General features: G+C 44.8%; 1 protein-coding gene across 2 annotated transcripts in view; it reads right to left on the bottom strand.

Moving 5' to 3' along the window:
* NEGR1 (neuronal growth regulator 1) overlaps nucleotides 1-24,384 on the bottom strand; it is a 548,474-nt gene that overhangs the window by 63,336 nt on the left and 460,754 nt on the right. Inside the window, exon 7 of one of the 2 annotated variants that reach the window (XM_077277581.1) lies at nucleotides 10,588-10,629. The exons of the other annotated variant lie outside the window; for it this stretch is intronic. Coding sequence (XP_077133696.1) covers nucleotides 10,588-10,629 — 42 coding nt within the window. The remainder of the gene's footprint in view (nucleotides 1-10,587; nucleotides 10,630-24,384) is intronic. 2 annotated transcript variants of the gene reach the window in all.

Genomic DNA, 24,384 nt, shown 5'->3' with positions numbered 1-24,384 from the left:
GGAGAGCTCGGAAGGGAAGGAGCACTGTTTTACTTTTTCAACGCAGAATTGGCTGGAATTGAGATTGGACGCCATGTCGCGCTTGGAGAGCCCCTGATGTGCCTGGACAGTGGAAACTCCCCAATTCTACCTGAAACCCTAACCCAAACACACCCCTAACCCTAATCCCAACGGTAACCCTAACCACACCCCTAGCCCTGACACACCCATAATTCTAATCCCAACCCTAATCCAAACATAAATGTAATCCAAACCCTAACCCTAACTTTAGCCCCAACCCTAACTTTAGCCCCAACCCTAACTTTACCTCCAACCCTAGCCCTAACCCTAACCCTACCCCTAACCCTAACCCTAAACGTGACTGAAATACGTGGCACTGAAATACGTGGCACTGAAATACGTGGCACTGAAATACGTGGCACTGAAATACGTGATACGTGGCACTTAAATACGTGGCACTGAAACACGTGGCACTGAAATACGTGATACGTGGCACTGAAATACGTGGCACTGAAATACGTGGCACTGAAATACGTGGCACTGAAATACGTGGCACTGAAATACGTGGCACTGAAATATGTGATACGTGGCACTGAAATACGTGGCACTGAAATACGTGGCACTGAAATACGTGGCACTGAAATACGTGGCACTGAAATAAGTGGCACTGAAATACGTGGCACTGAAATACGTGGCACTGAAATATGTGATACGTGGCACTTAAATACATGGCACTGAAACACGTGGCACTGAAATACGTGATACGTGGCACTGAAATACGTGGCACTGAAATACGTGGCACTGAAATACGTGGCACTGAAATACGTGGCACTGAAATACGTGGCACTGAAATACGTGGTACTAAAATATGTGGCACTGAAATACGTGATACGTGGCACTGAAATACGTGATACGTGGCACTGAAATACGTGATATGTGGCACTGAAATACGTGGCACTGAAACACGTGGCACTGAAATACGTGGCACTGAAATACGTGGCACTGAAATACGTGGCACTGAAATACGTGGCACTATGACTGTCAGAAAATGTTCATTAAACGGTTAGGGGTGAGGTTAGGGGTAGAGTTAGGGTTAGGGTTTGGATCCCTTTATCACCTTGATGGTGGTGGGTGGCTTTTCAGTGTGTTTTCTGTTTTTTTTCGATAAAAATGCATGCGTTTTTAACGCAAACAAACGCATGTGCTTAAAAACGCAAGAAAATACTGCAGGTTGTATTTCTGAAAATGAACGCATGCAGAAAAAAAAACCGCATGCGTTTTCAATGTTAAATATAGGGAAAAAACGCATGCGTTTTTTTGTGCAAAAAACGCTGCAGACAAAACCGCAAGTGTGAAACCAGCGACGCTTTTTATAGCAAAAAAGTTTTTGCGTCTCCACATTTTGAGACCTATAATTTTTCCACATTTTGCTCCACAGAGTCATGTAAGGTCTTGTTTTTTGCGGGACGAGTTGCCGTTTTTATTGGTAACATTTTCGGACACGTGACCGTTTTTGATCGCTTTTTATTCCGATTTATGTGAGGCAGAATGACCAAAAACCAGCTATTCATGAATTTCTTTTGGGAGAGGCGTTTATACCGTTCCGCGTTTGGTAAAATTGATAAAGCAGTTTTATTCGTCGGGTCAGTACGATTACAGCGATATCTCATTTATATAATTTTTTTATGTTTTGGCGCTTTTATACGATAAAAACTAAAATATAGAAAAAATAATTATTTTGGTATCGCTTTATTCTCAGGACTATAACTTTTTTATTTTTTTGCTGATGATGCTGTATGGCAGCTTGTTTTTTGCGGGACAAGATGACGTTTTCAGCGGTACCATGGATATTTATATCAGTCTTTTTGATCGCGTGTTATTCCACTTTTTGTTCGGCGGTATGGTAATAAAGCGTTGTTTTTTGCCTCGTTTTTTTTTTTTTTTTCTTACGGTGTTTACTGAAGGGGTTAACTAGTGGGGCAGTTTTATAGGTTGGGTCGTTACGGACGCGGCGATACTAAATATGTGTACTTTTATTGTTTTGTTTTTTTTATTTAGATAAAGAAATGTATTTATGGGAATAATATATATTTTTTTTATTATTTATTTAGGAATTTTTTTTTATTTTTTTTTACACATGTGGAAAACATTTTTTTTTACTTTTTTACTTTGTCCCAGGGGGGGACATCACAGATCATTGATCTGGCAGTGTGCACAGCACTCTGCCAGATCACCGATCTCACTTACATCGGTGCAGGCTTACCAGCGTCTGCTCTGAGCAGACACTCGGTAAGCCACCTCCTTCCCTGCAGGACCCGGATGCCGCGGCCATCTTGGATCCGGGACCTGCAGCCAGGAAGGAGGTAGGAGACTCTCGCAGCAACGCGATCACATCGCGTTGCTCCGGGGGTCTCAGGGAAGCCCGCAGGGAGCCCCCTCCCTGCGCGATGCTTCCCTATACCGCCGGTACACTGCGATCATGTTTGATCGCGGTGTGCCGGGGGTTAATGTGCCGGGGGCGGTCCATGACCGCTCCTGGCACATAGTGCCGGATGTCAGCTGCGATATGCAGCTGACACCCGGCCGCGATCGGCCGCGCTCCCCCCGTGAGCGCCGCTGATCGGTGATGACGTACTATCCCGTCGGCGGTCATACGGGCCCACCCCACCTCGACGGGATAGTACGTCTGATGTCAGGAAGGGGTTAAAACACATCAGATTTTTTCTACTATATGAGAATGTATATATGAGAAAATATATCCAAAATAAAGATTTGTTATTTTACCAGTGCAGATTTTTCTCACTTTTCTCACATGGTGTAAGGGTGTTCCAAGCATCAATCCTTCTGAAACATGCAAACAATTGTCCCCCGCCTCCCCCCCTACCTGATATTCCCGATGTCCCATTCTGAGGTCAGAAAATCTGCTTGGAATCACTCCATTGTTTTGTAACATGAAAAACCAGAAGAAAGGTCGATTTATTTCCAACTTTAAAGGGTTTGTTCCACAATCCACAGATTATGTGATAAATGTATGAACGCTGAAGGGCCGAAAGGTGGTAATTGTACGACAACAGGGGTTAGAAAGCCCCCGGAGTGATGGGGACAACAATGTGCAGCAGACCACCGCTGTATCTACTTCTAGGGGACTGATGGAGACATTCAAGGATGCACAGAATCGCTCCCATCTTGCAGATCAATGTTACTGCAATTAGTGGGGGTCTCAAATGTCAGACCCCCATGGAGGTGATAAATATATAATAATTTATGCATTTAATAAGAAGACCCCATTAAATTAATTCTGTTGTTTTATTATACATACAACAATGCCAGTTATATTTTATTAGGTCAGTTCTTTGCGATATTTGTCAGTATCAAATTATCTACTGTATCTTTTATCTATCGTATCTACTATATCTAGTATTTATCTATTATCTATCTATTATCCATCATCCATCTATTATCTATCTATCTATCTATCTATCTATCTATTATGTATCTATCTATCTATTATCTAAAATGTTGCCCCACCATATGGGCTAATAAGGTCCACTTTTTTCCACTATTTATTGGAGTACTGCCTGCTATTTATATTGCAATCATCATTACAAATGGATATTTTTTGGGGGGCCTTGCACTCATGCATACAGTGCTGTTCCATTTTTCTATCTATCCATCTATCTATTATCTATCATCTATCTATCTATCTATCTATCTATCTATCTATCTATTATCTATGTATCTATCTATTATCTATCATCTATCTATCTATCTATCTTTCTATTATCTATCTATCTTTCTATTATCTATCTATCTATTCTAAAGGAATCATATATTGTCCCCTTTGCATAGGATGGAGAACACCTTACTGTTATCTCGGGGCCCCAGAAATCCAAAGAATGGGCTTCTGAAGTCTGGGAACCCGGCTCTGCAGGGCTCAGTCTTGAATGGAGCAGTGTAAGTGCTCAAATCTGAACTCCGCTCCATTCAAGCTCTGATCCGACACACGGAAGCATCTTGAGCGGGCAGATTTGATCAGTGAAGATAATCGCTCACCTGAACTGCCCCATTGAATAACATTGGTCCGTGCACTGCAACCTAAAATACAGTTCTGTTCTTTTAGACTTTGGGTCTGATAGTTCTCATAAGAAGACTGGAACAAAGAACCTAATATGACTGAGATGGGAGGACACATCAAGTGTCTTTCACTTATATACAGCCATGGATATTGCTTCTTACTATGTCAGAACTGCCAAAATTCACATACAGAGCACGTGTGTGTGTAATCACGACGGGTATAAATATGTGAACACTCCAGGAAGAACCTGGAGATCACTGGAAATGACATACATTTGTATTTCTTCTGTTCTCAGCATCTGCAACCTGAATGCCAGAACCGTATGCATGTTTTACTCTTACAAGGGCTTTCCCATAGACAATGAATGGAGCGTGAATTAATACACTCCATTCAAGACGGCAAAGATGATTGCTGAGGTTATGACTTCCTGGAACCCCAGCGATCAGTGTCACCACCAGTGGACAGGGGATATGATACTGGGAATAGTCCTATAGGAAAGGTCGGGGTCATGGGGATGAAATGATCCACTTTTTCCGTTTTGTCTGCTATGCAGCCATGTTTCTTATAATAATACATCTATGGTTTGTTACATAATATTTTGATCCTTCAAAAAGTTGGTCGATAACTCTTCATGATGTCAATTCCGGCTGAACAAACTTTAGTAACTTGGCATAAGACGATGACTCAAGGTTTTGCAGATTTCTGACTCAATGCAGAAATGTCTTTTAAGAAGTTTTATGTAAAAATGGCTTTAAAATATTGACAATTTCAAAATATTTCTACCCCCATCAAATATAATGAGCTCAGACACTAAAGGGGGCTAGGATGAAAAATCTCAAAAAAGTATACAGTGCGAATAACGCAAGAAAGATGCAGCCACGATCCTAAGAAATGGCACAAAATCCGGGAAACTCGTGTATAATGTTTGTTTAGTATCTGAAAGGTACCATAAGTAATCACTGCACTGCTTAGGTTAATCAGTACTCAATTACCAACCACAAACTGCATAATTGGCTTCACTCGATGAGTATGTAGATTAATTCATCACAATTTAATACATTTTGCTTCTCCGGTCTCCGGGGACAGTTGTTATCTTGTATCGTAGGCTGATTAGCTATTTACCAAACTGTTTACAAAGCAAAGGAGATAGTTTAATGCAAAGTTACAGGTGACAAACACTGCCTCTAGTGGCTGCACACGAAAACTGCAGAAAAAAAAGTCTTACTTTGGAGACTTATTTGCAATATATAGGGCCCGATTCCAGTTCATCATAATCATTTTTTAAGTTACTTTTACGTGTCAAAGTCCTCAAAATCCAAAATACTCTTTTTTGTCTTTTACATTCTGCACCTATTTAAAGCAAAAAGTGTTCTTTTAAAAATGTTACATGCAACACTAACATTTGCATAAAAATTTCTAGTGTCCAAAAAAAAACGCTCTAGGGTGGGGGGACTGGAAGGACATTTGTGCAAAAATTGTGCAACATTTTGAAACACCTGGATAAGAAAAATCACATCCAAAAAATAGAGAATAAAAGAAGGAGGGAAAATCAGAAAATAGACGCAACTTAGAAAAATTTGGTGCCAAACAGAAAGCAGCCTTAAAACAAGAAAAACGAAAAATAGGAATAAATATGATGATGAATCGGGAACTTGATAGTTTTCCTAACTTGTGCTCATTTTTAGTTGCGCTATGTTTTACCTTCCCCTGGTTAAACTGTTTAGTTACTGACCAGAATGTAGCTCAATAATTTTCATCTAAAAGCAGCTTTGGATGTGAATGTGAAGTGTGAAATAAGAAAAGAAAGAAAAACAAGTTTTGCTATAACTTCATACAATCCTCTACAATGATGAGGCATGAAATGATGACATTTCACTACCGGCAGCCACCACTAGAGGGAGCTCACTGCATACATAGAACTCTCCACTGTACATGGAGCTCCCCCTAGTGGTGACTGCAGATGGACGAATTTATCAAAAAAACTAAAAAGTGATCTTCGAAATTAGCTTTTTGGGTTTGAGCTTCTGACAATAGTTTCCCTTAATATCAAATCCTTTGGATTTCAGTCTCAATCTGAACATTGCAAAAACTTTACATTTCATATGTAGAAGTTCTAAAGAATGAAAGTTTCCATAAGTGTAATCGCTGATCAACTAATGTGGCCACGACAGAGGGAATTGGACCAATCGCACATCAATCAAAAGTTTACATAACCCCCTTTCCCACTCCGATAACTAAATACTGGGTCATTGTGTGGGTTTTTTTTGGCAGGGGCTTTACTTTTAAATAGATTATCACATTATTATGAAATCATTTTCTGTAAGAGCCGCACAGTGATCACCTGCCTGCCACAGCCTTGGCTCTTGGGATCCCCCATACAGTTGATCTCTATAGTGGCCACTAGAGGAGAAATGGAGTATTACATGTGAAGATTTAAATACATTGTTGCGACTGCCAAAAGTTTGCAGATCTCAGTTCTGGCTCTTTAAAGACCATAAAGGGATATTTCTCTCTATCATTTGGGGTAAATTCACAGAAATCCTATAGAAGTGAATAAAGAGAGTCGTCGATGTATTTCCAGCGGCACAAGAAGGGTCCTTTTCTCCAGATGCAGGTCCCAGAGGTGAGATCTGCATGGATCAGCCATAAAACTTCCCAATAAAAGACTACAATAAAAGTAGCATTCTCTCGAGCAAAACTTTGAGAGCAGAGAAGTCGGAATAAGACAGAGAAACAATGTATAAGAAGAGGAGGAAAAAGAAAACAGAAGACAGAAGTGCGGGAGTCTCTTGGCGCAATGTACTGACGCCGCGCTTTTATGCCTGCTTGATAGGATTGTCTCAGTATGGGGGCATTAAAATCAACAGAGACTTGTCACTTCTTCATGTCACCTGTTGCGATCGTCTCTGCTGCATTAATATCCATCAAGTAAATTGTTGCAGCGAAGAAATAAAGAAAGATAAACACGCGGATATTTCTGCCATCAGAATGAGAGATCCGGCTCGCCAAAGTGACTGATGACATTTCATTACGCATTTTACCATTTAATTCTCGTTGTTTTAAATTAAGTTCCAAAAATAGGTCACTTTATACCTGCGCCGCGCCATTGCCATCCAATCCTCACAGAATATTGGGCTGAGAAGCAGGGACGGGGCACATAAGGAATAATTACTTTTTCTTTTTTTTTTTTGTTAAGAGCGATGTTGAAATCTGTCCAAACACAAATAAAGTAATCCGTCTCGTCGGCGCTGCGGTGTCGGCTCCGTCTGTGCGCTGCGGACACGTGCTCTGCCCTAGATGCTACAGCTAGATCAGTCGGTGCTAAATGCGGCAATTTCTGCTCCAGAGGTGACGGACAAAGGAGATTGTTTAGTCGATTCATGGATTTGCAAACGTATTCATCGTCCCTGCTGGTTTACTAGGACAGGTGGGGTCTTCCACTAAAGATTCCCCTATTAGTCAGAGCAGAAAGCAGGAAACATCTACGGCATGGCCAACGAGCCTCCAGACCAAACCAACGTCTCTGGCACCCGCTGAGCGCCCCCCCGATCCGCAGCGACACCTGTCAATTATAATCATATGAACACATTTGGAGACATTACTTAAATATTTCTTTGTGGGGGGGGGGGGGGAGGAAAAATAATTTTTACAATTGGGATTCATTAAATAATTTGCACCATTAGACTTTTACAGACTTTATTTCCCTGCTGGTTATAGAATGAGTTAACTGAGGATCGGTTGGTGAGCACCTTCTGGAGGGGAGTTCCTAACTCAATTGTCTGCCTTTTGTGCAGGGAAACAAGGAACGTCAACTCAATTGCAAAAATGTTTTTTTAGCCCCAAATAGAGATGAGCGAACCTGAACTTTAAAGTTCGGGGTTCGTACCAGTCCCTTAATATCCGGTGCTGAACTCTGAACACGGACTTCTCCTGGAAGTTCGGGAGGAGAGGGAGAATTTTCCAGCTCCGAAGTTCAGGTCCCCACACATTTCATAGGGGTTTGGGTTCATGTTTAAATTCGGGTAAAGTTCTGGTACCCAAACCGAACTTTGGAATCCAGGCGTCCTCGGGTCCAATCATCCTTAGCCCCAAGTACAAATGTCTCCAATGGTGTCCACATCTTTTAAAGGGTTTTTTCTGGTTGACATAAATGAAGCTCCATCACTTTATAAAGATTAGTTTCAACTTCCTAATATACTTTTAATTACAAGTTATCTCTTTCCTTGATCAGCAAAAAACCAGATGAGTCTTCATCTGAATTCTCATCCGTGCGATCTACCAAGTTATGGATGAGAAAACATTTGTCTGGGAATGTTTTCGTTCATAAGCAGCAGGTGGAGATCTGGAACACGGAGGACAAGAGGCACAAAATATATAGTAACAATGCAGAACTTTCCATTAGATACAAAGGAATGGACAACCTCTTTATTCAGGGGCGTTGGGTGGGTTACCAGCGGCCGGGGCAAGGCAAGTATTTTGTGCCCCTTGACTCGTGGACAAGGAGAAGCAGAGAGCTGCAGGAGAACCCGGTGCACATGATCCGATACTGTCTTCATTTATTAGCTTCTATTATCTTGGTTGCTGCCTATGCAGAGCACAGTAGTGGAGATGAGTTTGTCTTTGTCTTCTGTGCTCTGCATAGGAAGTGATCGTGATGACAAAAGCTCACTTCCTTATGCTGAAAACAACTTTGTCAACTTAGTCACTGCCTATGCAGAGCGCAGCAGTCGATGACAAACTCATCTTGATTGCTGCACTCTGCATATGAACTGGTAGCAGTGCCTGGGATCACAAAGCTACTTTAGAAAAAGAGGAATATGGGACAGTTCTGAACCCAAGAACATCTTTGAGCCCGCACATGGTTCTATGGTTCTCGGGCAGCGATCATTCATACATGAAACCTGTGGTTCAAGCAGACGGTGGAGAACGGCAAGAAACCAACGCAAATTCAGGCAACTCGCACACGGACAACCCAACTAGAGAGGAGACAATCATTTGGGCCGATTCACTGATTTGCTGTCTCCAGGACACAAAGGGTAAATTATTTTTTCACCCCAATGGGCCAAAGATGAATCCCAACTACAAAATGTATCCTAAATTCTCCTAACGTGGAGCAGACGGCAAATCAGCTCATTACCTTTATGTCCGGCGTTTTCCAGGCAAATAATGATTATAAAACATTTCTAATAAAAAGTTACATAACTTACTAATATGGCTGCACTGGGCCAGAAGCCCCGATCCTCCAGTGGACCGATCTATCCCAGGTCCTGGCTCGGTCACAGGGCAGAGCATTCGGTGTTGTATGAAGGGGGCTGGCTGCCAAGTCAGACCCCTTCTCCAATGTAAAGGAACAAAGGGTCCGTCTGCTCCATGTCCTGGACTTGTCCCGCTTCAGCCAAGACCCAGGATGAATCTGCTCCTCGAGGACCGAGGTTCTTGGCTTCATAGAACTATATTATTAAACTACAGTATATAATATTCTGTGAAAAGTTAAAAGTTAACAGAAATGTTTTTCGTTTCTCTGAAAAAAAAAAAACATTTATTGAAAACTTTCATTAGTTAAAGGGGTATTCCCATCTCAGGCATTCTCGGCATATCTAAGGACAGTTGCCGGTTCCACCACCGCTACCCTTGCCAATCTGGAGAACAGAAGTCTCGTGAACTCACCCCATAAATGCCATAAATACCTCCGATGAGAATACCGATTTAGTTCCCCGAAATAGATATTTGTGAAGCATAAAAACAACAGACAGTAAAGAAGAAGCTGTAGACTGTTAAAGCGCGTTATTTCCAGCATTTGACCCATTTCCGTATTTGCTCTGGTTAGAAGTTCGCCATCTTTCCGTAACCCCATGAGCTAAGTCTATGCAGCCATTTTGTGGGTAGTTTCATCTTATCCTATAAAAAAAACCAAATCTTGTAACATCTAGAGAGAAGATAACAGCGATGTCATGGTGGCCATAGCCAGGATCATGGCCATAAGAGCATGGTCTAGGAAGCGAGAAAAATGGAAGTGGTGGAACTGGAGACCAGAAGGTTTGGAGAAAAGGACAAGAGTAAATCATGGCCCTCGGATCCCTCCAAAGCACCCGGTCAACTCACGTGAAAGTGAGAAAAAGACTACGGCCAAGAATAAGAAGCAGCAGTGCGTGACCCAATCTGGTCGAGAGCATCAGAAGAACGTTTTGTTCTTTGGAAGTCATGTTTTTCGGTGATACTTTGTAGGTCAAGTTAGAAAAAAACGATACAGTCTGCTATGTTCTTTGTAAGGCCATTTATATGGTGACGCACTTTACATCAAATTTCGAGATAAGATTAGAACTTTAACCCACAAATTGGCTGATTGCATAGAAGAGATGTTAGATGCCAGCTGATGAGGGACAAACAAACATATAAAACAGAGCAATGTACAGACGACAACAGCAGCAGCGACAGCCGGCTTGGAAGATGCCAGATGATATGGCAAAGCAGAGAGAGTACCCAGGCATACTGGAGCGTATGTGGACACTGACCTGAGTTGGTGACAGGACTAGTGGTGGTAGATTCAATAATTTCTACAAAAAGGGAAAAAGAAAAAAAACAAAACAAAAAACAAAACAAAAACAGTTTGGGCATTAATCACACACAATTTATGGAAGACACACACAGAATGAGGCAGGCAACGTGCATGCAACAAACAGGAACATCTTAGCAAAGGACATGCCATCATGGTCATAACAATGCCGACCCATGACCTGCCAGTAACAGAATTATACAATGTGCCCTTTCTGCAGTGTAAAGATGTTTTAGGCCTCAATCAGTGCATTTTGTAAGCCTCAACCAATGCACTTTGAACGATGACCAGTGCACTTTGTAGGCCATCACTAGTGCACGTTGTAGACCATGACTAGTGCAACCTACAAAATAGTCCTCCAAAGCAAAGAGATCATATAAAAGTAATTTATATTAATAAAAATTACTTTTATATGATCTCTTTTCTTTGGAGGACTATTTTGTAGGCTGACCTTATTCTCACGGTCCTCCATGGTTGTAATTGAGGGCTTATTTGGTATGACCAGTGCACTTTGTAGACTATGACCAGTGCATTTTGTAGACTATGACCAGTGCACTTTGTAGGCCATGACCAGTGCACTTTGTAGACCATGACCAGTGCACTTTGTAGACTATGACCAGTGCAATTTGTACACTATGACCAGTGCATTTTGTAGACTATGACCAGTGCACTTTATAGGCCATGGCCAGTGCACTTTGTAGATTCTGAGCAGTACACTTTATAGGCCATGGCCAGTGCACTTTGTAGGCCATGACCAGTGCACTTTGTAGGCCATGGCCAGTGCACTTTGTAGACCATGACCAGTGCACTTTGTAGACTATGACCAGTGCAATTTGTACACTATGACCAGTGCATTTTGTAGACTATGACCAGTGCACTTTATAGGCCATGGCCAGTGCACTTTGTAGACTATTACCAGTGCACTTTGTAGGCCATGACCAATGCACTTTGTAGACTATGACCAGTGCACTTTGTAGGCCATGACCAGTGCACTTTGTAGGCCATGGCCAGTGCACTTTGTAGATTATGACCAGTGCACTTTGTAGACTATATCCAGTGCACTTTGTAGACTATGACCAATGCACTTTGTAGACTATGACCAGTGCACTTTGTAGGCCATGACCAGTGCACTTTGTAGGCCATGGCCAGTGCACTTTGTAGGCCATGGCCAGTGTACTTTGTAGACCATGACCAGTGCACTTTGTAGATTATGAGCAGTATACTTTGTAGACTATGACCAGTGCATTTTGTAGACTATAACCAGTGTACTTTGTAGACTATGGCCAGTGCACTTTGTAGACTATGACCAGTGCACTTTGTAGGCCATGGCCAGTGCACTTTGTAGATTCTGAGCAGTACACTTTATAGGCCATGGCCAGTGCACTTTGTAGACTATTACCAGTGCACTTTGTAGGCCATGACCAGTGCACTTTGTAGGCCATGACCAGTGCACTTTGTAGGCCATGACCAGTGCACTTTGTAGACTATGACCAGTGCACTTTGCAGGCCATGGCCAGTGCACTTTGTAGACTATGACCAGTGCACTTTGTAGGCCATGACCTGTGTACTTTGTAGGCCATGACCAGTGCACTTTGTAGACTATGACCAGTGCACTTTGTAGACTATGACCAGTGCACTTTGTAGGCCATGGACAGTGCACTTTGTAGGCCATGGACAGTGCACTTTGTAGACTATGACCAGTGCACTTTGTAGATTATGACCAGTACAGTTTGTAGGCCATGGACTGTGCACTTTGTAGGCCATGACCAGTACACTTTGTAGGTCATGACCAGTGCACTTTGTAGGCCATGACCAGTGCACTTTGTAGGTCATGACCAGTGCACTTTGTAGGCCATGGCCAGTGCACTTTGTAGACTATGACCAGTGCACTTTGTAGGTTAAAAGATTACATGAGACAGACCTCAACCAGAGCATTCTCCTGTGCACTTTGTAGGTCTGAGCTAATGCATGTTGTAGATCTCAATGAATGTATTTTGCAGACACAAACTAGCGAGTTTTGTAGTCCTCCATCAACTCTTGTAGGACTTTGGGTACATTCACACAAGTGTTTTTTTTGTTGTCTATGCTCTGTCCATGGAAGCAACGGACGGACCATAGACGGACAGCACACAGAACAATTGTAACTTATGTGCTGGTGCTCATGCGCCATTTTCCTCGCAACTTCAGATCAGTGTTGAACGACTCTCAGCCTGTGGTAGGCTGGTCTGGTTTAAGGACCAAAAAAAAAAAGCCTGAAAATAGCAGAGAGCATAAAAGTGCACACAGACTCATACCTGTAAAAAATTGCAGGTATGTGGCTTCCGCACCGGCTTTTCCCATATGCTGCCTTCCATGGCGCTAATATCAGAAGATACCCATTTGGAGTACAGATGATGGCAGTGATTTGTCAGCTCCAGTCTCCTCCGCTGAGTGTTCGGCTGATCAGAACAGTCTCCTACAGCAGATTAGAGATAGTGAGACAGAGGTGCTGAGCCATCACTGCCATCATCTGTACTCCGGAGGATAGCAGTGCAGCTAAGGCACAGACTGGGGAAAATCAGGGGTTTGGAAGCCACTTACATGCAATTTGTTTTACAGATATAAGACAAATCCTCTAATAAAGTGATTTGCAAAGTTTTGTAACTTTCCAAGCTGAAACAAACTTATTAAAAGTAAAATAAAAGTTTTGCTACTTTGTAAGTCATTAGTTTCCTTCCATTGATACATTTGCGCTCCGTCTGAAGCTGCAGGGATTTTAACGTTCTCCTAATTTGGCAGTTATAAAGGGAGTTGTCACTTTGGGGCATTTGATATTGGAAATTTGTATCTTTACTTGACCCATTTAGAACAGATTGTTCCAGGAAATGGTCTTTTTATAGTAGATGGCGAGTTGGGAAAGACTGAAGGAACACAGAGGTGCTTGAGTGGAACGGTTCAACTATGTTTCCACTTGAAGCTTTTGGAGAAAGACAGACGGGTTTGCATGGAAGCTGGGACGGGTGCCAAAACAAAGCGGAGCGGATCTAGGCGACACAAAGTCAGGTAGAAGCCGTGTGAAGTGTCAGCCTGAAAGGAATCTTGTGTGTGTCTCAGTCACTAACTTTTACAGAGAAACTTCGCCTGGCAAGTTTATTGAACAAAAGTTGGGAAAGTCACACAGATTGTTTAAAGAGACGGGTCACAGAGGCGCTGTGCGGTGACGGTCTAAATATACTTCATACAGTCTCCTAACTCCACGTCACACCACCAGTATGTTAGTTCTGAGGATGATTTTCGCAAAACCTTTATTTTTTTTTAAATTATGATTTAGAGTTTGAAAAAGCTACCCGCAAAAAAATCAACATATTTATAGCTGTAGACAAACAAGACGTAGTATAGCCCAAAATGTTACATGTAACCTCCAAAATTATTTTCTTTTCTGTCGTTTTTAGCAGTTTAGTAAATGTATATTTTATCTATTCATGTTCTCTCTTGGGCGGGATTTTCCTGGTGTGATGTAAGAGCTGTGCTGTGCAGACAGGCTCCTGTTGGTGTGATGTAAGAGCTGTGCAGTGTGGACAGGCTCCTCTTGGTGTGATGTAAGAGCTGTGCTGTGTGGATAGGCTCCTCCTGGTGTGATGTAAAAGCTGTGCTGTGTGGACAGGCTCCTCCTGGTGTGATGTAAAAGCTGTGCTGTGTGGGCAGGCTCCTCCTGGTGTGATGTAAGAGCTGTGCTGTGTGGGCAGGCTCCTCCTGGTGTGATGTAAGAGCTGTGCTGTGTGGGCAGGCTCCTCCTGGTGTGATGTAAAAGCTGTGCTGTGTGGACAGGCTCCTCTTGGTGTGATGTAAGAGCTGTGCAGTGTGGACAGGCTCCTCCTGGTGTGATGTAAGAGCTGTGCTGTGTGGACAGGCTCCTCCTGGTGTGATGTAAAAGCTGTGCTGTGTGGGCAGGCTCCTCTTGGTGTGATGTAAGAGCTGTGCTGTGTGGGCAGGCTCCTCCTGGTGTGATGTAAAAGCTGTGCTGTGTGGACAGGCTCCTCTTGGTGTGATGTAAGAGCTGTGCAGTGTGGACAGGCTCCTCCTGGTGTGATGTAAGAGCTGTGCTGTGTGGGCAGGCTCCTCCTGGTGTGATGTAAAAGCTGTGCTGTGTGGACAGGCTCCTCTTGGTGTGATGTAAGAGCTGTGCAGTGTGGACAGGCTCCTCCTGGTGTGATGTAAGAGCTGTGCTGTGTGGGCAGGCTCCTCTTGGTGTGATGTAAGAGCTGTGCTGTGTGGACAGGCTCCTCTTGGTGTGATGTAAGAGCTGTGCTGGGTGGACAGGTTCCTCTTGGTGGGATGTAAGAGCTGTGCAGTGTGGACAGGCTCCTCTTGGTGTGATGTAAGAGCTGTGCTGTGTGGACAGGCTCCTCCTGGTGTGATGTAAGAGCTGTGCTGTGTGGACAGGCTCCTCCTGGTGTGATGTAAAAGCTGTGCTGTGTGGACAGGCTCCTCTTGGTGTGATGTAAGAGCTGTGCAGTGTGGACAGGCTCCTCCTGGTGTGATGTAAGAGCTGTGCTGTGTGGACAGGCTCCTTCTGGTGTGATGTAAGAGCTGTGCTGTGTGGACAGGCTCCTCTTGGTGTGATGTAAGAGCTGTGCTGTGTGGACAGGTTCCTCTTGGTGTGATGTAAGAGCTGTGCAGTGTGGACAGGCTCCTCTTGGTGTGATGTAAGAGCTGTGCTGTGTGGACAGGCTCCTCCTGGTGTGATGTAAGAGCTGTGCTGTGTGGACAGGCTCCTCCTGGTGTGATGTAAAAGCTGTGCTGTGTGGACAGGCTCCTCTTGGTGTGATGTAAGAGCTGTGCAGTGTGGACAGGCTCCTCCTGGTGTGATGTAAGAGCTGTGCTGTGTGGACAGGCTCCTCCTGGTGTGATGTAAAAGCTGTGCTGTGTGGGCAGGCTCCTCCTGGTGTGATGTAAGAGCTGTGCTGTGTGGGCAGGCTCCTCTTGGTGTGATGTAAGAGCTGTGCTGTGTGGACAGGCTCCACCTGGTGTGATGTAAGAGCTGTGCTGTGTGGACAGGCTCCTCCTGGTGTGATGTAAAAGTTGTGCTGTGTGGACAGGCTCCTCTTGGTGTGATGTAAGAGCTGTGCAGTGTGGACAGGCTCCTCCTGGTGTGATGTAAGAGCTGTGCTGTGTGGACAGGCTCCTCCTGGTGTGATGTAAAAGCTGTGCTGTGTGGGCAGGCTCCTCCTGGTGTGATGTAAGAGCTGTGCTGTGTGGGCAGGCTCCTCTTGGTGTGATGTAAGAGCTGTGCTGTGTGGACAGGCTCCTCCTGGTGTGATGTAAGAGCTGTGCTGTGTGGACAGGCTCCTTTTGGTGTGATGTAAGAGCTGTGCTGTGTGGACAGGTTCCTCTTGGTGTGATGTAAGAGCTGTGCTGTGTGGACAGGCTCCTTTTGGTGTGATGTAAGAGCTGTGCTGTGTAGACAGGTTCCTCTTGGTGTGATGTAAGAGCTGTGCAGTGTGGACAGGCTCCTCTTGGTGTGATGTAAGAGCTGTGCTGTGTGGACAGGCTCCTCCTGGTGTGATGTAAGAGCTGTGCTGTGTGGGCAGGCTCCTCCTGGTGTGATGTAAGAGCTGTGCTGTGTGGGCAGGCTCCTCCTGGTGTGATGTAAGAGCTGTGCTGTGTGGGCAGGCTCCTCCTGGTGTGATGTAAGAGCTGTGCTGTGTGGGCAGGCTCCTCCTGGTGTGATGTAAGAGCTGTGCTGTGTGGGCAGGCTCCTCCTGGTGTGATGTAAGAGCTGTGCTGTGTGGGCAGACTCCTCTTGGTGTGATGTAAGAGCTGTGCTGTGTGGATAGGCTCCTCTTGGTGTGATGTAAGAGCTGTGCTGTGTGGACAGGCTCCTCCTGGTGTGATGTAAGAGCTGTGCTGTGTGGATAGGCTCCTCCTGGTGTGATGTAAGAGCTGTGCAGTGTGGACAGGCTCCTCCGGGTGTGATGTAAGAGCTGTGCTGTGTGGGCAGGCTCCTCCAGGTGTGATGTAAAAGCTGTGCTGAGCGGACTGGCTCCTCTTGGTGTGATGTAAGAGCTGTGCTGTGTGGACAGGCTCCTCCTGGTGTGATGTAAAAGCTGTGCAGTGTGGACAGGCTCCTCCTGGTGTGATGTAAAAGTGGTGCTGTGTTGGCAGGCTCCTCCTGGTGTGATGTAAGAGCTGTGCTGTGTGGGCAGGCTCCTCCTGGTGTGATGTAAGAGCTGTGCTGTGTGGGCAGGCTCCTCTTGGCGTGATGTAAGAGCTGTGCTGTGTGGATAGGCTCCTCTTGGTGTGATGTAAGAGCTGTGCTGTGTGGATAGGCTCCTCCTGGTGTGATGTAAAAGCTGTGCTGTGTGGACAGGCTCCTCCTGGTGTGATGTAAAAGCTGTGCTGTGTGGAAAGGCTTCTCCTGGTGTGATGTAAAAGCTGAGCTGTGTGGACAGGCTCCTCCTGGTGTGATGTAAAAGCTGTGCTGTGTGGACAGGCTCCTCCTGGTGTGATGTAAAAGCTGTGCTGTGTGGACAGGCTCCTCTTGGTGTGATGTAAGAGCTGTGCAGTGTGGACAGGCTCCTCCTGGTGTGATGTAAGAGCTGTGCAGTGTGGACAGGCTCCTCCTGGTGTGATGTAAGAGCTGTGCAGTGTGGACAGGCTCCTCTTGGTGTGATGTAAGAGCTGTGCTGTGTGGACAGGCTCCTCCTGGTGTGATGTAAGAGCTGTGCTGTGTGGGCAGGCTCCTCCTGGTGTGATGTAAGAGCTGTGCTGTGTGGGCAGGCTCCTCCTGGTGTGATGTAAGAGCTGTGCTGTGTGGGCAGGCTCCTCCTGGTGTGATGTAAGAGCTGTGCTGTGTGGGCAGGCTCCTCCTGGTGTGATGTAAGAGCTGTGCTGTGTGGGCAGGCTCCTCCTGGTGTGATGTAAGAGCTGTGCTGTGTGGGCAGGCTCCTCCTGGTGTGATGTAAGAGCTGTGCTGTGTGGGCAGGCTCCTCCTGGTGTGATGTAAGAGCTGTGCTGTGTGGGCAGGCTCCTCCTGGTGTGATGTAAGAGCTGTGCTGTGTGGGCAGACTCCTCTTGGTGTGATGTAAGAGCTGTGCTGTGTGGATAGGCTCCTCTTGGTGTGATGTAAGAGCTGTGCTGTGTGGATAGGCTCCTCCTGGTGTGATGTAAGAGCTGTGCAGTGTGGACAGGCTCCTCCGGGTGTGATGTAAGAGCTGTGCTGTGTGGGCAGGCTCCTCCAGGTGTGATGTAAAAGCTGTGCTGAGCGGACTGGCTCCTCTTGGTGTGATGTAAGAGCTGTGCTGTGTGGACAGGCTCCTCCTGGTGTGATGTAAAAGCTGTGCAGTGTGGACAGGCTCCTCCTGGTGTGATGTAAAAGTGGTGCTGTGTGGGCAGGCTCCTCCTGGTGTGATGTAAGAGCTGTGCTGTGTGGGCAGGCTCCTCCTGGTGTGATGTAAGAGGTGTGCTGTGTGGGCAGGCTCCTCCTGGTGTGATGTAAAAGCTGAGCTGTGTGGACAGGCTCCTCCTGGTGTGATGTAAAAGCTGTGCTGTGTGGACAGGCTCCTCCTGGTGTGATGTAAAAGCTGTGCTGTGTGGACAGGCTCCTCTTGGTGTGATGTAAGAGCTGTGCAGTGTGGACAGGCTCCTCCTGGTGTGATGTAAGAGCTGTGCAGTGTGGACAGGCTCCTCCTGGTGTGATGTAAGAGCTGTGTTGTGTGGACAGGCTCCTCCTGGTGTGATGTAAGAGCTGTGCAGTGTGGACAGGCTCCTCCTGGTGTGATGTAAGAGCTGTGCTGTGTGGACAGGCTCCTCCTGGTGTGATGTAAGAGCTGTGCAGTGTGGACAGGCCCCTCCTGGTGTGATGTAAAAGCTGTGCTGTGTGGGCAGGCTCCTCCTGGTGTGATGTAAGAGCTGTGCTGTGTGGACAGGCTCCTCCTGGTGTGATGTAAGAGCTGTGCTGTGTGGACAGGCTCCTCCTGGTGTGATGTAAGAGCTGTGCTGTGTGGACAGGCTCCTCTTGGTGTGATGTAAGAGCTGTGCTGTGTGGACAGGTTCCTCTTGGTGTGATGTAAGAGCTGTGCAGTGTGGACAGGCTCCTCTTGGTGTGATGTAAGAGCTGTGCTGTGTGGACAGGCTCCTCCTGGTGTGATGTTAGAGTTGTGCTGTGTGGACAGGCTCCTCTTGGTGTGATGTAAGAGCTGTGCTGTGTGGACAGGCTCCTCTTGGTGTGATGTAAGAGCTGTGCTGTGTGGACAGGCTCCTCCTGGTGTGATGTAAGAGCTGTGCTGTGTGGACAGGCTCCTCCTGGTGTGATGTAAGAGCTGTGCTGTGTGGACAGGCTCCTCTTGGTGTGATGTAAGAGCTGTGCTGTGTGGACAGGTTCCTCTTGGTGTGATGTAAGAGCTGTGCTGTGTGGACAGGCTCCTCCTGGTGTGATGTAAGAGCTGTGCTGTGTGGACAGGCTCCTCCTGGTGTGATGTAAGAGCTGTGCTGTGTGGACAGGCTCCTCTTGGTGTGATGGAAGAGCTGTGCTGTGTGGACAGGCTCCTCCTGGTGTAAGAGCTGTGCTGTGTGGACAGGTTCCTCTTGGTGTGATGTAAGAGCTGTGCTGTGTGGACAGGCTCCTCCTGGTGTGATGTAAGAGCTGTGCTGTGTGGACAGGCTCCTCCTGGTGTGATGTAAGAGCTGTGCTGTGTGGACAGGCTCCTCTTGGTGTGATCTCTTCTTCAATGAACGACTCTTTGATGTAAGCGTCCACTTGCGTAGAAGACGAATCTGATTGATATTCATTGGCTGCTTCCAGTGACGCCGGACCCAATGGCAAAACTATTATTTTTGCTTCTGATAAAGAACAATTACAGATTTCATTAGCATCCAGTGAAGGAAGAATTATTTTTTCACACTATTTTATCAATCAATTCTGCCCATGGATCCGATCACCGCTGAGAAGCGGAAACATGAAACCAGGGGCCATATCGGCATCCCTCATGTGTGGGGCACTCAGCTGTTGTGTTTCCTTATGTGAAGCACTTTGGATTACAATGATTTTTATCACCTTAACATTCAGAATTATTTCTAATTAGTAATAAAAGATAATTGTAGTTAGAAGTGAAAAATAAAAAGACAGCAAGAGACAGGCATGCGAGGGTGACATGACTGCATGGAAATTATTACAAGATGGGGGAGGGATATGTAATTTTTACTAACAAAAGAAGAGGTTTTATGAAGCAAATGACGAACAACATACACCAAGGATTGGGACGCATCATAAGGGAGACACATTTTATAAAGCTAAAAGGTACTAGGCATTATGGCATCATAGAAACCTATTGTGCTGCCAAAAGAGACCTCCATGAGACACCACAGTGTCACAGTCTATGGAGCATGGCATGATGTGCACAGATTAACCAATGTATGGCTGAGTCTATGGGGAACAGCAGATCTTAGGAGGTACTAGTTCTCCTTCAGGATATGCAGCTGGTACAAGAAGTCTAATGGTCAATGTCCCAGGGAAAAAGTATTCAAGAAGGAAGCAAACTGTCTCTCCAATGCCACCTGAAGGTATCTACTAGATATGAGCGAAAATATTTCAAGGACCCTGGTTCATCAACTACATTCGTTGTCCGTGACCACCAGACCAAAGACCTGAGACTCACAGATATCACTGGAACGTTTTATTATTAGTAGGCACCTAAATGTGATTACACTAGGACACATGCATGGCATCATGGTGGCCACTAATTAGAAGAGCTGCCCGACATGTCACAAGTAATAGGTTTGTAGGACTCTAGTCTGGTGACCACAGTCTACTGACGAGGCCAATGGAACAACAGTGTCCTGCAAATCGTTTTGCTCAACTGTAACTGTAGTTTCTTTCTAAGTCAATGGCTGACCCATCAAAGGGGATATCCAACCTTTTCAAATGAATGGTCTAGTCTTTGGCTAGGCCATTAGTATTGGATCAATGCCGGAGTTCTACTCTTATTTTGAAGAAGTGGAAAGTCGGTTATTGCTGGTGGCATTAATTCCAAAAAGACGTAGAAGTGAAGAAGATACATGCGGTTTATTTCTCTACGCGTTTGTAAGTCGCACCCATTTTAATGGCCCGCTGCCGCTCAGCTCTTTCAAGGGTTTGTGGCTTACAAAGTGGCTCCTAGTTGTCTGCGCATTGAGTATTGCAAGGTGTTGTTCCATTGAAGAGAATGGGAAAATGTGCCACGGCCGATAAGAAAGATATGGTGCTGGCAAGTGCAAGCCAATATAGGTAAATATTAAAATAAACACAAAGCTCGCCAAAGAACCGCAACCCCTTCAACACCTCTGTTCTGCAAGGATGCAAAGAGCAAGACCTAAAGTTTATGCCTTACCAAATTCGTAAGGACTTTAAAGATATATATACATAATCCCCCTATAGATTCCTACTCGCACCTGTACATCAGCCTTAAGCATGACCTATAGATGTTACATGACTTCACTCCAGCTTCACCACTCAACCGACATCGGTAAGAAACTTATCCTACAAGTCGTCTATGCTGAAAAATTCACCAAATTATTTAACCAAAGTCATGAATATTATTAAGATCAAATTGCGGTTGACTTTTGACTAAACGAAGCCCTTCATTTACTTCATTATCAGATTTAGCCAACAATAGCGGATTCCGCATCGCACTCAGCGGGAAGAATTAAACAAAAATATATACTTTCCGCTCCAATCTAAAGACAGGTTAACCTTATTATGCTCCAATTCCGGGGACGTTACGGCCAAGAATTGAACTTGTAAAGTCATTGCCTCCACTGTGCTATTAACCTGAAGATTTTTTTTCGAGTGGGTCATCGTAGACGCGGCTCAATACGACGGCAATTAATCTCAAACTCTCGGTATTGTTAATAATTGCCAATCTAATTTATGCACCATCCAGCGCCTACCGGTAATTTGATTGAAGCTCAGACTTTGTACGTGAGACTCATTGTTCAGCAATTTAACTTAAAAAGGAGCAAGAAAACACACGCCGAGCGCGGAAATCAAAGTTCCCAAATTTAATTTAACAGTTTGAAGAGTAACCCTATAGTGAAGAACAAGATCATCATTCTGTGCAGCAAAATCCTCCAGAGGAACTTGACTTGTTCAACGTTTCTTGGAAGCCGGTGTTAGAATTACAGTAATTAGTAGTTTAAACTATTAATAAGCCCGGCTGCCAAGTTGCAAGAGTAGAAAATTTGCATGTTCAAAAGCAAATTAGACTCAGCAAGGAAAGACAAAAACACAACAGCGATTTCACCCTTTTGATTAGTGTCATTTCTTTCGACCAATCATGGTCGATTGTCAGCTCTGCCTTTATGTCATGACAGCTGCAAGATGACAATTATTCACAGGGGGAGGGGTAGTTGTTTTTTTTTTTTTACTTAATTTATTAAAACAATTGAAAAAAATAAATTTGTCAAAACACCTGCACGTCGCGTGAAGCCTGCACCTCTCCGGTGACAATCACATTGCTTGGAAGAGTTCAGGCATTTATCTCTAAGACCATATGAAGAAGCTTTCACATCAGCGATCTCCAACCCACAGACTGTCCCAATGTCACAAAACTGAATCTACACCTGCTATGAGAAGGTGTGGGTTTGTGCAATTTTCTAGTTTTAGGCTTAAAGCGTACGTGACATTTCCATTGACTTTTCAGAATAAATTGTCAGGTGTACACATGAGAAATTACACTATTTTTTTTAGCAATTTTCTTCATTGGAGTTTCTTTAATTTTTGGTTGTCTCTGAGCTGGTGGGTAGAAGCTAGCTGCTATGATGTGTCCCATACACAGCACACCCAGACATGAGGGATTCCTGCTCTCCTGTCTCTATGTAGCACATATTCAGAAGCAGCGCTAGGATGAAAGACATTATACTGAGTAGTGTAAGTGTGAATCCAGCTCTGGGGTAAGATAAACACTTGCCAGAGAGCAGCAGTGTGAAGGACATTAAATAGCAGTACTGAGCAGTGTAAGTGTGAATCCAGCTCTGGGGTAAGATAAACACTTGCTAGAGAGCAGCAGTGTGAAGGACAATATACAGCAATACTGAGCAGTGTAGCTGTCAATCCAATAGTGATGAGCGATGGTGCTCGCCACTGCTCGATACTCAATCAAGCATCGGGGTGCTCAAGTACACTTGCTACTCGATCGAGTATCACAGGTGTCGAGCGCTATGCTCGAGTCCCCGCTCAGCATGTTTTGCACCTGTTAGACAACCAATAAATATGCGGGGATTGCGCGCCATACATGGTAATGCAGTAGCCATGTTGGTTACTGGAATTACTGTGTTTGCCGGCCGCACTACATCATTGGGTCTTGTATAAGGCCCGGTGACGAGATGCTCGGCACACTCTCCTCTGGAAGCTGTTCATGGGGCAATGATCTAGGAGGGAGAGCTTACATTACAGCAGGCATATAAGCAGGGTTTAATATTTACTTTACTGCTATTCACAGATGCCAGAGACAGAACTGAGGAACGCGGACTACAGTGGTTTGCGAAAGATTTTGCCCCCTCGGCACTGTTCATGTTTTGCTACCTCACAGCGTAGAATTTCACTATTTTTGTTGAGGGTTTGCATCAGTTCATGTAAAGAACATGTCTACAACGGTGAACATTTGTTTTTCTTTTTATTGTGAAGCAAACAACAAATAGGACAAAATAATGGTAAACTTCAGTGTGCATAAATATTCATCCCCCTAAAGTCAGTACTTTGTAGAGCCTCCTTTTGCGGTAATTACAGCTGCAAGTCGCTATGAGCTTTCCACATCTTGTCACCGGGATTTTTGCCTATTCCTTAAGGCAAAATATGATTGCTCCAGTTCCTTCAAGTTAGATGGTTTCCTCTGATGGACAGCAATCTTCATGCCAGACATAGCATTTACCTTGGTGGCCAAAAATATAAACTTTGGTCTCATTTGACCACAGCACCTTCCTCCATGCATTTGGGGAATCTCCCATGTGTTGTTTGGCAAACTCAAAACAAGTCTTACAATTTTTGTGTGTAAGTAAAGGCTTCTTTCTGCCCACTCTTCCATAAAGGCCACCTCTATGGAGTGTCCGGTTTATTGTGGTTGTATGGACAGACACTCCAGTCTCTGCCTGGAAACTCTGCAGCTCCTTCAGGGTTACGTTTGGTCTCTGTGCTGCCTCTTTTGATTAATGCAATCTTTGCCCGGGCTGACAGTTTTGATGGGCGCCCTCTCTTGGCAAGTTTGTGGTGGTACCATGTTCTTTCCATTTGTGATAATGGATTTGATGGTGCTACAGGACATCATCAGAGATTGGGAGATTTTTTTTACCACCCAACCCTAACTTGTTCTTCTCAACAACTTTGTCCCTCACTTGTTTGGAGATCTCCTTGGTCTTCATGGTGTTGTTTGGACATCTTCTTGGTCTTCTTGATGTTGTTTGGAGATCTTCTTTGTCTTCATGGCGTTGTTTGGACATCTCATTGGTCTTCATGGTGTTGTTTGGCGATCTCCTTGTTCTTCGTGGTGTCTTGTTAATGGTGTTGCAGCCTCTGTGGCCTTTCAGAAAAGGTAAAGTGTATATAGTGACAGACATGTGACACTTTGATCGCACACAGGGGGATGTCCGGTCACTAAGCATGAGACTTATGAAGGAAATTGCATGCACCAGAAATTTTTATGGGCTTCATAGCAAAAGAGGTGAACAATTTTTAGTTATTTGATGCCATAAATGTAATTGATGCCTATATTTTTCTCACTTCACTTAGACTATTTAATGCTGATGT

The sequence above is a fragment of the Ranitomeya variabilis genome, chromosome 8 (genome assembly GCF_051348905.1).
Source record: "Ranitomeya variabilis isolate aRanVar5 chromosome 8, aRanVar5.hap1, whole genome shotgun sequence".
In the NCBI taxonomy this organism is placed as follows: domain Eukaryota; kingdom Metazoa; phylum Chordata; class Amphibia; order Anura; family Dendrobatidae; genus Ranitomeya; species Ranitomeya variabilis.
This window is presented reverse-complemented; position numbering and strand designations above follow the sequence as displayed.